Source organism: Mauremys reevesii, linkage group 7 (assembly GCF_016161935.1).
Source record: "Mauremys reevesii isolate NIE-2019 linkage group 7, ASM1616193v1, whole genome shotgun sequence".
Lineage (NCBI taxonomy): Eukaryota > Metazoa > Chordata > Testudines > Geoemydidae > Mauremys > Mauremys reevesii.
The window spans coordinates 29,930,662-29,946,396 of NC_052629.1; the positions used below are offsets into that span (position 1 = coordinate 29,930,662).

General features: G+C 41.8%; 1 protein-coding gene across 5 annotated transcripts in view; it reads right to left on the reverse strand.

Annotated features, from left to right (window-relative positions):
* Positions 1–1,049: 1,049 nt before the first annotated feature.
* CC2D2B (coiled-coil and C2 domain containing 2B) overlaps positions 1,050–15,735 on the reverse strand; it is a 112,399-nt gene continuing 97,713 nt past the window's right edge. For all 5 annotated transcript variants that reach the window (XM_039482535.1, XM_039482533.1, XM_039482536.1 and 2 more), the window contains 4 exons: positions 11,425–11,547; positions 10,486–10,544; positions 8,378–8,555; positions 1,050–2,152 (listed from right to left, as the gene is read on the reverse strand). In XM_039482535.1, the coding sequence (XP_039338469.1) occupies positions 1,964–2,152; positions 8,378–8,555; positions 10,486–10,544; positions 11,425–11,547 (549 nt within the window). In that variant the 3' untranslated portion in view covers positions 1,050–1,963. The remainder of the gene's footprint in view (positions 2,153–8,377; positions 8,556–10,485; positions 10,545–11,424; positions 11,548–15,735) is intronic.

The window sequence follows — 15,735 nt, forward strand, 5'->3', positions numbered from 1 at the left end:
CATTGCTTTCACGGAGGGAAGGAGGAAGGGGGGCCTGACGACATGTACCCAGAACCACCCGCGACAATGTTTTTGCCCCATCAGGCATTGGGAGCTCAACCCAGAATTCCAATGGGCGGCAGAGACTGCGGGAACTGTGGGATAGCTACCACAGTGCAATGCTCCAAAAGTCGATGCTAGCCTCAGTACTGTGAACGCACACCACTGACTTAATGCGCTTAGTGGGGACACACACAATCGACTGTATCAAATCGATTTCTAAAAAACCGACTTCTATTAAATCGACCTAATTTCATAGTATAGACATACCCTTGGTCTCAAGGGTACAAGGTTTCATCAAACCTTGTGATTACTTAGGACCACACAGAGTCTGAGACAATTAGCTGCAAGGTAACACTGCAGTTTGAATTATTTCATCCAAAGTTTCAGCCTCTCCCTTTAAATTGCAGTTCAACTCTAGTATTTTAGTGTGTGTAAAAATAGCAAAGTGGAGTTTCCTGTTTATTGTCTCCAACGACCTCCAAAAGTCCAAATCAATTCTGCTGTTTGTAAGTAAAATGATTAGGTTTTCCTGGCTGCCGGTGCTGCAAATTCAGCCTGGAAGTTAAAGGTTAAACTGGTTTCTTGCTGGCTGACACATCACCAACAATCTGTGAATGGCACCTAGCCAACAATTCTGTTGATTATGTACAAGCCAGAAAAGACTCTAGCTCTTCCAGTGTATTAGCTCTGCCAGCCATAGATATGACGCTGAATACAGAGGATGCAAAGTATCCTAATCTGACAATAATCAGACTTCAAAACCTGGTTATCAGTGCGCTGTTTTATTTCCAGATTGTCCCAAGTGGCATCAGCAATGGCATTTTCTAATGTGTATATAACATATTTTAATATACACAATGAATATTAATTTAATATTCCTTATAGTTTATTTTATACTTTATATTTTAAAATTCTATATCAAATAATATTAATAAACCACTAGTTTTTTTACTTATCAATATTATGATTTTAAAAGTTTATAATAAAAACATTTATATATTTGACAGCTTTGCTTTTGAATGTTTCCCTATAATAAAGTATATTGTATGCAATCCTATTGTTTACAGTTAACTGTTGTATGCTAAAGTTAAACTTGTTCAGTTTTAAAAAACTAAACAACATAAACATTCTGCTAATGGAAAGTAAGGATTTTCATAACACCACTTGAACAAAATATTTGCCATTAATCATGCCAAAAACCCTTACAACTGAAAATTAAAAGAATATAAAACATAACACACAAAGCGAACTTCACAAGTTAGCAATGACACTAAGGATCTGTTCCTGCCCCCAATGATTTCAAAAGAGTAGGACAATGCCTTGAGATTTAGGGAAGCCTTCTGGATATTAAAGTTACAAACTTGAATTTTATTACACAACTTTCACATTCATCATTGTAAACCACTGTGTCTTTACCAGTCAAACATTAATATGCATTTCACAATATTCTACAGCACCTTATTTAACTAATAGTATCAACTATGTGTTACTCTTGGAATGTTTGAAATTCACTGTGTTGAGGCAGCAAAACCTTAAATTCTAATTCTTTTATAAAACAACCCATTAAGATCTTTCTTCAAAGGGTTTACTCTCTACTGCCCAAGAAATCATTTAAACATCTTCTCTGGACACTAAATATGGTAATTCTAATGATTTACAAGAGTTTAATGCTGGTCTCAGATTATTGTGAATTAGCAAAAATGATAAGGTCAATTTATAATAGATCTAATTAGAACATTTAAAAGCTACAATCTCTCTATAGTAACAAGATTCTATTAATGTACAATAAATAGTACTGGCGTATCTCTTGTGGTATAAAATTAGCTTCTCATGTCCCAGTTCTCATGCCTAAATAACCATTTTAAACCATGAGAGGTAACATGTAGTAACTTAGTTTAATTATAATTGAATTCAACACTGTTTACTGACGACGGACCAAAGAAACTAAGTAGATCCATACAGATAAGATGTTGTTTGGGTATGGATGAATATACACAGCAAGAGCAAATTCTGTGTTGGGGATTTCTGAAGAATGAATGCCAGTTTGATACACAGCCTCACTTATTGATGGTAAATCTGTGTATGGCATCTGAATAGGATATCCTGTCACCTAGAAAAACATAGGATTGAAACTATAAGTACAGTTTGAAAGGATTATTTTATGAAAAACTAAACGCTATACTTTTATTCATAATAGCTTTATGGTTAAAAAATGTTCACATATCAAAAACACTATATGGCATATGCATTTGTCTGAATTTGAAATGAAGCATTTGATAATTCTCTTATGAATTCCATCAAGTTGTCTAATTATTAAGTAACCAACCTCCCATTTATCAGAAATGTATTTTAGCTCTAAACTACTGATTCAATGTAAAGATTATATTGTATATTCTTGTACCATACTATAAAACATACAGTAAAAAGTTATTGCACTGCATTAAGAAACTTTCAGAAAAATAAAAATGTTCTTTCTTTCTTTGTACTTATTAGCCATGATAAGCTGAGAGAATGAAATTCTGGCTCCAGTGAAGCCAATGGGAGTTTTCCATTGACTTCAATGTGGCCCAGATTTCATGCAGAATATCCAAATTAAAAGTTTTGTCAGTATACATGAAAAGTAAGCAATTAATTAGGGCTGTTGATTAATCAGAGAACTCACGCCATTAACTCAAAAAAGTTAATCGCAATTAATCACAGTTTTAATCACACTGTTAAGCAATAGCATACCAAGTGAAATTTAATAAATATTTTTGGATCTTTGCCTATATTTTCAAATATATTGATTTCAATTACAACACAGAATACAAAGTGTACACTTATTATTTTTGATTACTAATATTTGCACTCTAAAAATGATAAACAGAAATTGTATTTTTCAATTCACCTGATACAAGTACTGTAGTGCAATCTCTTTATCGTGAAAGTGCAATTTACAAATGTAGATTTTTTTTTGTTACATAACTTCACTCAAAAACAAAACAATGTAAAACTTTAGAGCCTACAAGTCCTCTCAGTCCTACTTCTTGTTCAGCAAATCGCTCAGACAAACAAGTTTGTTTACATTTACAGGACATAATGCTACCTGCTTATTATTTACAATGTCACATGAAAGTGAGAACAGGCATTTGCATAGCACTTTTGTAGCCGGCATTGCAGGTATTTACATGCCAGATATGCTAAACATTCATATGTCCCTTCATGCTTCGGCCACCATTCCAGAGGACATGTTTCCATGCTGATGACGCTCATTAAAAAATAATGCATTCATTAAATTTGTGACTGAACTCCTTGGAGGAGAACTGTATGTCCCCTGCTCTGTTTTATTCATATTCTGCCATATATTTCATGTTATAGCAGTCTCAAATGATGACCCAGCACATGTTGTTTGTTTTAAGGTTAAGCTATGGGAGCGACTAACGGTCCCAATTACACAAAGACACTAAGTTCATGCTCCAAGTACATCCAAGACACTAATAGGTACTCAGGACAGCTAGCCCCTGCTGCTGCTACAATTTTATTTTTATCACACTATCTCAATCAGAGCTCCAGCTCGAAGTGTAGATAATACCTCTAGAGGCACAGCACAGAATCTCACCCAAAGAGGGTATCTTATAATAAATCATTATGAAGAATTTTTAAATATATTTTTATGTACAGTAACATTTATACTTGTGTTATGAGCAGATGCACAGTATAAAGGGAAAACAATTTCACACAAAGGATGATTAATAACTGGAACTCAATTCTGCTTTCATTTCATAATGTTATTATAACTAGGGTTAGTGCTCTGTTGCTTCCCCAGCCAGCTCTATTTTTCTATTTAATGAATGGATCTTTCAGGAGAATCTATGGAATATGACCATGATAAATAAAATCATTGTAGAAATATTTTCCTTCAAGAAAATGTAAATCACACTACTTGGGATATTCAAGAAACAGAACAGAAACTTTGAGAAAATACATTATAGAAAAAAGGCTTTTAAGCTTTCAATCTAAATTCCATTTTATTGTTTGTGGCAGAAGTTGTATGATATCTAGTGTACTGAAGATTTTCAGTGCATCTGTGAAAATTTTTCATGCTTTTTGTTTGTCTCTCACTTGGTTAAGATAGCAAGAGGGATTCCACTGGGTCAGTGGAGCTACTCCAAATATACACTGGAGTAACTGAAATCAAAATCTATCCTACTGTATGGCTATGAAATTACACCTTCCTCATTCCTACACACTATACAAAAGCTAATTTACAATTGCGGTATCTTAGGCCTGGTCTACACTAAGGGGGGGGTCGAACTAGGGTACGCAAGTTCAGCTACGCGAATAGCATAGCTGAAGTCGAAGTACCCTAGTTCGACTGACTTACCCGTCCAGACGCGGCGGGGTCGAACTCCGCGGCTCCAAGGTCGACTCCGCCACCGCCGTTCGCGGTGGTGGAGTTCTGGAGTCGACCGGAGCGCGCGGGGAGTTCGAACTATCGCGTCTTGATTAGACGCGATAGTTCGAACTCCGAGAAGTCGAACTCACCGCGTCGACCCGGACGGTGAGTATAGACCTACCCTTATTGACTGAATTAAACATGTTCTGAAGTAATGATAGTTGTTTAAAACAACAACAACAACCAGCAAATACACCTGGCCATTTCCTAGATCGGGCATCTTGTGGCCACATTAAGCTGTTTTGATCCTCTCATATTCATGGAGGATGAAGTACACCCAGAATCACTTAGGATTTAAGTGGTGTCTAAGCCTCATTTTGCATGTCAGGATACGGGTGAATGTCTCACAGACTGAGTACGGGAAGAAGCCCGCTTTGTTTTTATGTATGCCCTCAATAATCAGCAGACCAAACATTTTTAGCAAGTGGTGGGGGTTTTTTGTTCTGACCCCCGCAGTCACCGTGGGGAGGGGGGGCAGGGCGCCCCCACAGGCCCTGGCTTGCCCCGTGGTGGCAGGGGGACCCCCGCAGCTCCCCACTGCCGCGGTGGCAGGGGGATTCCTGCAGCTCCCCGCCGCTGCTGGTGGCAAGGGAAAACCCAGAGCTCCTAACCACCCCCAGCTGACCAGTCCCTTACCATTTTGTCATGGATATTTTTAGTAAAAGTTAGGGACAGGTCATGGGCTTCCATGAAATTTTCTTTATTCCCCGTGACCTGTCCATGACTTTTACTAAAAATATCCATGACTAAATCTTAGCCTTACTCATGAGTCACCCATGTGTGGAATGCACATAGGGACCATCACTCCAGGAAGAAAAGAATGTTACTTACCTGTAACTGGAGGTTCTTAGAGATGTGTGGCGCCTGCCCTCCATCCCCTCTGCTTTGGACTGGATTCCATAATGGTAAGAGGGAAACTGCAGAGGCATCAACCCGCACTACCTCTTATACCCTCGGTTCAGAGCACAAGGAGATGCACTACATACGTGTGGGTCAATGGACACTGCTAAGAAACATTTCCAAGCTCAAGCTGTAGCTTTACTCATGAGCAGTGATCAGCGTGGAGGTGGGTGCGAGGATGCCAATGTAAGTGCGGTCTGCAGTACAGCCTGGTCCACAGCTGTGTCTGTAGCTGTGTCTGTAGCTGCTGCTTGTGCGATGGCATCATGTGTTGTGAATGTGTGGACAGATTGCCGTGTCGCTGCTTGGCAGATATCCTACCAGGACACATCCACCAAGGAGGCCAGGTGGGGGTAGGTTGGATGGTTTGTAGCATTCGAGGATGAACCCAGAGACCCATTTGGAGATTCATTGGGACGAGAGGGCTTGATCATTTTGACCACTTGGAAATGGCTAGGAATAGTTTCGGTGATTTGTGAAATAGTTGAGTCCTGTGGAGGTAGTATGGTAGTATGCAATGGACGTCAAGGGAATGCAAGGTCTTGTCAGTAGCATAGGCATGTGGCTTTTGGGAGGAAACTGGCAGGTAGATGGACTCATTGAGGTGGAACTCAGACACCACTTTTGGAAGGAATTTAGGGTGTAGCTTGTCATTATGGAATAGAGAGAGAGAGAGAGAGACTTTAAGGTCAGAAGGGACCATTATGATCATCTGACCTCCTGCCCAATGCAGGCCACAGAATCTCACCCACCCACTCATGTATCAAACCTGTGTCTGAGCCACTGAAATCCTCAAATCATGGTTTAAAGACTTCAAGGTGCAGAGAACCTTCCAGCAAGTGACCCGTGCCCAAGGCTGCAGAGGAAGGCGAAAAAACCCCAGGGCTTCTGCCATTCTACCCTGGAGGAAAAATCCTTCCCGACCCCAAATATGGCGATCAGCTAAACCCTGAGCATGTGGGCAAGACTCACCAGCCAGACACCCAGGAAAGAATTCTTTGTAGTAACTCAGATCCCACCCCATCTAACATCCCATCACAAGCCATTGGGCATATTTGCCGCTAGTAGTCAAAGACCAATTAATTGCCAAAATTAGGCTATCCCATCATACCATCCCCTCCATAAATTTATCAAGCTTAGTCTTGAAGCCAGATATGTCTTTTGCCCCCACTACTCCCCTTGGAAGGCTGTTTCAGAACTTCACTCCTCTAATGGTTAGAAACCTTCGTCTAATTTCAAGTCTAAACTTCCTAGTGTCCTGTTTATACCCATTTGTTCTTGTGTCCACATTGGTACTAAGCTTAAATTATTCCTCTCCCTCCCTAATATTAATCCCTCTGATATATTTACAGAGGAGCAATCATATCTCCCCTCAGTCTTCTTTTGGTTAGGCTAAACAAGCCAAGCTCTTGCAGGGGAGGGGCGGGTATGTCTGCCATCATGGCTGTAAGTTCACTAATTCGTCTGGCTGAGGTAATGGTTACTAAGAACGCCACTTTCATTGAGAGATGAGGGAAGGAACATGTTGCCAATGGTTCAAAGGATGGTTTAGCAGAGGGCCAGAGAGAAGGGGAGACAGTGGGTATGGGAGGATTAACTCCTCTGTCACCAAGAATGTCTCCAAGCGTCCAGGGTCCATGGAGCACCAGCGGAGATCCTGGAGGGGCTTGGTAGTGTATGTGGGGCTGGCTGATCTGGCAGGCACGTGGGGATTGGTGGAGAGGGTGGTGCTGTGCACACTGGTGTGCATGCTGGATGTTTGGGTGCTGAGATGATCGTTGGTACCATCGGATCCCATTTGTGCCTGGCCATATGCTCCAAGCAGGGAACCTTGGGCACCAGTCTGGCTGGATCTGTACGCAACATCTCACCCGCCCTGGCTCGGCTCAGGGAGGAAATGCTGCACTTGGGAGCAGTCCTGCTCTTATGCCTTTGGGAGTGTTTTTTGCTCTCATGTCAGGACTTGTCCTTAGCCTTCAGTACCACTGGTTTTGAGACATGCACAGTGCTCAGAGGAGTGCTCACTGTAGGTGGTGGCTGCCATACAAGGGGTCTCTGAGTGTGCCTGAGGTGTCATCACATCCTTCATTAGATACTTGCAAAGGCAGAACTTGTAGGCTTCCCTGGGCAGGAAGGACTTCTAGATTGCGCAGCATGCTGTGATGTGTGTCTTGCCCAGGCAGTAGAGAGCACCACTGTGTTCGTCGCTTGCAGAGAAGAAGCGCAGGCAGAAAACAGAGTTTTTGAAGCCTCGAATCCTGGGCATAGTCCTGGCAGGGTGGGGAAGGAAGGAGTTCCAACTCAGGCCATGAAGCAGTAAGAGGGAACTGAAGAGCTGTCGACCTGCACTACCTCTTATACCCTTAAGCTGGAAGCTCAAGGAGATGCACTATGTACTTGCAGGTCAATGGACACTGCTAAGAACACTTCCGGACTCAGGCACATGGCGTGCAAGTGCACCCATATGTCAAATACAGATAGGGACCATCACTAGAAGAAGAATAACTAATACAATCCATCTAAATAATAACTAATGAGTGGGAGACTAAATAACCATGTTAACATATCTGAAAGATGTAAACAGCAAAGATGGAAATAAATTGTCTTTGTTGTTCTAAAATATGAAACCAGAAGAGTGACATTATGAAAAGAAATATCAGGAAATAATTTCCAAATGTGAGATTTATTATAAGATGCATTCTGGTAAAAACTGTTTTACATATTCTATGTCAACTTACAGAAATGTAAGTCAGTGGTTCTTATTTTGAGCATTTTAAAAATTATTTTTGTTCCTTTTTTATAGAGCTAGTCATTGTTATTTCCTTACTTATGTCAAAATAAAGCAGTATTAAAATATGTTTGATCATGAGTGAGCTTCTGTATTCAGTGCTGCAGCTATTTATACACATTACCTTCTTTATACTACACATATTCAGTTTTAAATTAATCTTGTTTATATTTAAATTATAAAATTTAATTGTTTATAATGTAACTACTAACCCAATAATGTTCCAGTAAACTTTCCAATTCATTTTCTTCTTTCTCTGTAACAAAGATCCTATTTCTTAATTCTAGCTTGGGAAGAATTTGTCGTAGAAGAGCAGTACACTGTCGATGCCACCGAGTTGGTTGCTGAAATCGCCATTCCATTATTTTACTTTTTAAGGTCTTTTCGATCCTGTGATAAAAGTTACAAAATATTTATAAATAGGGCTGTCAAGCAATTAAAAAACTTAATTGTGATTAATCGTGTGATTAAAAAAATTACTCACAGTTAATCGTGTGATTAATCGCACTGTTAAACAATAATAGAATACCATTTATTTAAATATTTTTGGATGTTTCCTACATTTTCAAATATATTACTTTTTTTTTACAACACAGAATATAAAATGTACAGTGCTCACTTTATATTTATTTTTTATTACAAATATTTGCACTGTAAAAGAACAATTCCCCCATTACAAGTACTGTAGTGGAAATTCTTTATCATGAAAGTTGAACTTTCAAATGTAGAATTATGTACAAAAAACCTGCATTCAGAAATAAAACAATGTAAAACTTTAGAGCCCACTAGTCCACTCAGTCCTACTTCTTGTTCAGCAAATCGCTCAGACAAACAAGTTTGTTTACATTTGCAGGAGATAATGCTGCCCGCTTCTTGTTTACAATATCACCTGAACGTTAAAACAGGCGTTCACATGGCACTGGCATCGCAAGATATTTACGTGCCAGATGCACTAAAGATTCGTATGTCCATCCATGCTTTGGCCACCATTCCAGAGGACATGCGTCCATGCCAATGATGGGTTCTACTTGATAACAATCCAAAGCAGTGCGGACAAATGCATATTCATTTTCCTGAGTCAGATGCTACCAGCAGAAGGTTGATTTTCTTTTTTGGTGGTTCGGGTTCTGTAGTTTCCGCATCACAGTGTTGCTCTTTTAAGACATCTGATAGCATGCTCTACAACTCGTCCCTCTCAGATTCTGGAAGGCACTTCAGATTCTTAAACCTTGGGTTGAGTGCTGTATCTATCCTTAGAAATCTCACATTGGTACCTTCTTTGCATTTTGTTAAATCTGAGGTGAAACTGTTCTTAAAACAAACGTGCTGGATCATCATCCGAGAATGCTATAACATGCAATATATGGCCGAATGTGCGTAAAACAGAGCAGGAGGCATACAATTCTCCCCCAAGAAATTCAGTCACAAATTTAATTAAGGCTTTTTTTTTTTAACGAGTGTCATCAGCATGGAAGCATGTCCTCTGGAATGGTGGCCAAAGCATGAAGGGACATACAAATGTTTAGCATATCTGGCATGTAAATACCTTGCAATGCTAGTTCAAAAGTGCAATGCAAATGTTCTCACTTTCCGGTGACATTGTAAATAAGAAGCGGGCAGCATTATCTCCTGTAAATGTAAACAAACTTGTTTGTCTCAGCAATTGGATGACCAAGAAGTAGGACTGAGCGGACTTGTAGGCTCTGAAGTTTTACATTGTTTTGTTTTCAAGTGCAGTTATGTAACAAAAAAAAATCTACATTTGTAAATTGCACTTTCACGATAAAGAGATTGCACTACAGGACTTGACTGAGGTGAATTGAAAAATACGGTTTCTTTGGTTTATCATTTTTACAGTGCAAATATTTGTAATAAAAAATATAAAAAGTGAGCACTGTACACTTTGTATTCTGTGTTGTAATTTAAGTCAATATATTTGAAAATGTAGAAAAACCACCCAAAATATTTAATAAATTTCAGTTGGGATTCTAGTGTTTAACAGTGCAATTAACCGCGATTAATTTTTTTGAGTTAATCACATGAGTTAACTGACAGCCCTATTTATAAATAAATGTAAGTAATGAAACATGATTAACAAAATTCCCTGTGACCTTTTAAAGCATTTATTTTTTATGATCTGGTCCTAAAACTTTAACGCTTCTTTTAGATAAACATGGCTAGACTACACAGAATTAATATGCTTCAGACAAGTATAAAAAGATAAATTTGTGGTAGAAAAGTAATGGACTGTTGACCTGAAGCTGAGCATCCCCAACTTCCACTATGATCACATGCTTTTAGTATTCAAAAAGATCCCTACCTGTTCTGTAGTTCTTCTACCATGCTTCCATTAGTAGGGGTGTAAAGTATTTCTTTTGGCTGAAAGAGATAACTTCCTATCAAGTATACATCTAAGATATAACAAGACATTTGGCCAGATCCTCAAATGAAGTGCAGCTACTTTGCACACATTGTCACTGGAATATGTACATACAGTAAGCACAATTGGCCCTCTGAGGATCATCCCAGTGTCCCAGAGGCTCCTATGCTACCCAGCTGCACACACAGAGGGTGTGGATAGAGGGAAGGGGCCATGATAGGGACACACACATACTGCTCCAATCCCAAGCTGTGATTTTGGCCCCATTGGGGCTGTTAACAGCCACGTCAATTAGACCAATTCTCTGGTTGCTCTAATTTATGCGTGAAGATTGTTCTTGCATATAACAGCCCCATAATCAGGGCAGTGCAATGACGAGCTTTATGTCATCTTGGCACACTCATTTAGACCTTCCACAACCGCTAATTTGCACTGTGTGATCCCCTCAGCAGTAGTCAACAATCTGCCCATTAACTTTTACTATCTTAATGAAAATAGAGTTGGCACCTTAAGCAGGCACCTTTCTCAATCTACTTTGTTTAGCTCTTATAACAATAAGGTGATATAGTTCAGTTCAAACCTTCTCTGCAGGCTTGACTGCTCCTTCAAGACTGCTCAACACAAACCTTTCCTCATAGAATCATTCACAAATCCATTAAATTCAGGAACTAGTCACCTGCCTCTAAATCAGCATAGCCAACCCACTTAACCTTTTCCCAGCAGGATTTACAGCTGCTTACAAGAGTGGGGTATTCAAGCAATTACTGCTTGATTTTTACAGCAACTTATTAACAATGATGATCTTTTGAAACAAACGTAACAATGATAATTACTATAATTTATATGAGACAGATAAACTTTGAAAATTGGAGGAGTTACCTGTACAGTTTGTGTTTTTATGCATTGAAAATTGTATGGTAGAAATTGTCTCCAAAAACCTTCCTTTGAAATTTCAAAATTTATGCACATTGGTGAACTGTTTTGCTGTGTATTAAACCAGACCTATCAAAACAGTAGTATAAAATGTGGCAATCAATCTACAAAAATTGTTTTAAATTAAAAGATGTGAAATGTACTTTTAAATGTTTTCCTTTAATACCAATACAAGTATATAAGAAGCCAGAGAAATGCCATTATATAGTATGATGGAGGGAAGCAATTGCACTTGTACTGCCAACTGAAGAGGATCAGGCTTAACCACTTGTAGTTTTGGCTAACATTTCACTAATACAAACATAGGGCCTGAACCTGCAAGTCATCCCTATGGGGAACTCCCAAAGAAGTCAAATGGAAAAGGAAGATTACTTATCTTACAGTAACTGGAGTTCTTTGAGACATGCGGTTCCTATTGGTATTCCACTGTGTGTGCGTGCACATGCACTCCATGAGCCTGAGACCAGAAGATTTTTTCACTAGCAGTGTCTGTTGGTCTGGAACTGCATCCTGTGCTCTGAACTGAGGGCACAAGGGGCAGTGTGGACCAACTGTCTCTCCAGCTCCTTCTCTACTACAAATCACCTTAGGGAAGGATCCAAAGCAGAGGGGAAGGAAGGCAGATCATGGAATACCCATAGTGAGACCTCACATCTCAAAAAACTTCAGTTACTGTAAGGTAAGTAACCTTCCTTTCTTCTTTGAGTAGTGGTCCCTATAGGTATTTCACTGAGGGTGATTCCCAAGCAGTATTCATCATGGAGGAGGGCGCAAGGAACCATTCTGCACCACAGATTGCGGGACCACTGTACCAAAGGATGTGTCTGCAGAGGAAGTTTGTATTAGGGTGTAACGTGTAGTAAAAGTATGCACAGAGCCATTCTACAGATCTCATAGGGGAACACCTCCAAGAGGGAGAAGTTCCCACGTGCTCATAGCAATGCAAGATACTCTCCAAATGGATCTCGGGTTGCATCTGTTAGGAAATAGTTTTGGTTAAAAAAAAAAGGTAAGTGTATGATTTAATTCAAGTGGAATTTGGAGGGAACCTATGAGATGAATTCAGGGTGTCTCAGAGACACCTTATCCTTGTAGAAACTGTGTAGGAAGGATCCACCATAAGGCCCCCAAACTCATCTACTTTTCTGGTGGAGGTAACTGCCTTTAGGAAAGCCACTTTTATAGATAAATGGAGAAGGGACAAGGAGGCCAAAGGTTCACATCAGTGATTCATGAGCACTGGCAGTACCAGATTAAAGTCCCAAATAGGTGTTGGTTTCAATACTGGAGAAAAAGTTCTGGTGAGACCTTTCAGAAACTTCATGGTCACAGGGTGGGTAAAGACTGAGCAGTTCTCCACTGGAGGAAGGAAGGCGTTAATCACCGGCAGACATACATGCAGCAAGCTAAGTAATAGACCTGATGTCTTTAACGAACCAAAAGATAGTCAAAGATGGTTGGATCCCCAAGTTCTCTGGAGATTAGTGATGATGCTGGCACCAGATGGAAAACTTCCATTTAGCTGTATAACATTTTCTTGTAGATATTTTCCTGCTGTTATGGAGAACAGTTTGAGCCTCTTCAGAAGATGACCTCTCTGTGTCCATTGTCCATCCAAATACCAGGCTGTGAGGTGGAAGACTATTGGCTTGGGATAGTTGAGCTTGCCCTCATTCTGCAGGTTCAGAAATGGCTCGATGCCTATGCATGGATGTGAAACCATCTGGGAATTGCTGGTAAAACAAAACTGTCTTGGCCACCAGGGAGCCACTAGGATTATTGATACTCTGTCCTGCTTGGACAGGAGCCAGCAAACAGAGCTGTAAACAGGGGAGTTTGAGTGGGACTTCTGTTGGAGAAGGTATTTGTAGCTATTTGTATTTGTATGTGCGGAGGCTGGTAGGGGCAGTGTGCTGGGAGAGAAGCTGAGCCCTGATTAGGGGGCAGGGCTTCTCTGACTAGGGGTCCTATAAAGGTAGCCAGCCAGTAGGCAGCAGCACAGGAGCCAGCAAACAGAGCTGTAAACAGGGGAGTTTGCAAGGGGAGTTTGGGGGGCAAGACTAAGAGAGGCAGGCAGAGGGACAGACAGGCTAATGAAGGGAGTGTGTGGTGTTCTAGCAGTGTTTTGGTGCTCGTTGGGGGTTTGTTTTGCTGTGGGTGGTGGTGTTGTGGTTTGGTTTGTTTCCCAGATTTACAGGACTTATGTGGGAAGCCTATGACAGATACAGAGGCAGCTCTGGTAGTGACCCAAGCAGTGGAAGACACAATGAAGATGACTGGATGTGGAAGCTGCGGCATATAAATAATCCTGGAGGGGGTACCTGAAAAGAGTTTTGTCTGCATGAAGTGCCACCTGATAGAGCTGATGGAAGAAAAGATCTGAGGATTAGAGATGCAGGTGGAAACTCTGGTTGAGTTTAGAAGGGGGTTCGAGCAGATGATGGAGCAAAGACATGAGGAGTCTGATGGGAAAAGCTCAGACTTGAGGATGGAAGCAGGACCAAAGAACTCTGAGGGGAGACTGCTGGGTGAGGAAGGTTGATAGTGGAAGAGGACCGGGCAGAGGAAAATATGGGCTAGTGAAGAAGAAATAGAGCTCAGGAACAGGTTTGTGGAGTTGGAAAATGAAGACAGGTGGTCGCTGAAGGCGAGAGGGCAAGGAAGAAGAGAAGAGCAGCTAGTCCTATAGCAAGAGGGGAAGAGTCAACGGAGATAACACCACCAAATATGAGCCCCAGGAGGATACGGGATGGGTTGCGGAGGACTCCAAAGGTGAATAGAAATCGAGACGACTTGCAGCCAGAGGGAACAGGGGATAGACCGGAGAATCACACTGTCACCAGGAAAAGGCAGGTCTACGTGATTGGGGACTCCTTACTGAGAAGAATAGACAGGCCTGCAACCAGAGTTGATCCACAGAACAGAAGGGTGTGCTGTCTGCCAGGTGCTAAGATATGGGATGTAGACCTGAGGCTGAAGAGGATACTAACGGGAGCGGGAAAGAATCCGCTGATTGTCCTTCATGTGGGAACAAATGATATGGCTAGATTCTCGCTGGAATGTATCAAGGGAGACTATGCCAGGCTGGGGAACATGCTTAAGGAAATCGAGGCTCAGGTGATCTCCAGTGGGATTCTGCCTGTTCCTAGAGAAGGGCAACAAAGGTGTGACAAGATTATGATGATCAACAGATGGCTCAGGCAGTGATGCTATAAGGAGGGTTTTGGGATATATGGCCACTGGGAGCAGGGGCGGCTCTACAAAGTAGGCTGCCCCAAGCAGCGCGGAGCGCTGCGCCGCCCTTCCCCAGTCCCGCGGCGGGTCCCCTCTTCCCGCGGCTCCGGCATCCTGGGGAGGGCGGCATTTGGCTCCGGTTGAGCTCCCGCCGGCATGCCTGCGGCAGGTCCACCGGAGCCCGGACGAAGCGGACCTGCCGCAGCCGCGTCATGCCTGCGGGAGCTCAACCGGAGCCGCGGGAAGACGGGACCCGCCGCAGGCATGACTGCGGCAGGTCCGCTAGTCCCGGGCTCCGGTGGACCTGCTGCCGGCATGCCGGCGGGAGCTCCACCGGAGCCAAATGACGCCCTCCCCAGGATGCCGCCCCAAGCGGGCGCTTGGCCCGCTGGTGCCTAGAGCCGCCCCTGACTGGGAGGCATTCATGGACAGAGGACTGTTCTCTCAGGATGGACTTCACCAGAGTAGGGAAGGAAATAGACATCTAGGATGGAGGCTGGCACAACTGATTAAGAGAGCTTTAAACTAGGAATTGGGGGGAGGTGGTTGGGAGATGTCCAGGTAATCTCCATCCCGGATTTTAACATTGAGAGGGAAGAAAACGAAGTAAGAAAGGATACACCTGTGGGTAGGAGAATAGATGTAAGGAGGAAGGGTAGTGCAGATACCATTCTAATAGGTGATACTGGGCATAGAATGTCTGGGCCTAATCGGGTAAAGAATGTGAGTGAAACCAAACAGCAAAAATTAAGATGTTTGTACACGAATGCGAGGAGCCTGTATAACAAAATGGCGGAACTAGAGTTACTGGTGCAGGAAGTGAAACTGGATATTATAGGGATAACAGAAATATGGTGGAATAGTAGTCATGACTGGAGTACAGGTATTGAAGGATATGTGCTGTTTAGGAAAGACAGAAATAAAGGCATGGGTGGTGGTGTAGCACTGTATATCAGTGATGAGGTAGACTGTAAAGAAATAAGAAGGGATGGAATGGATAAGACAGAGTCTGTCTGGGCAAAA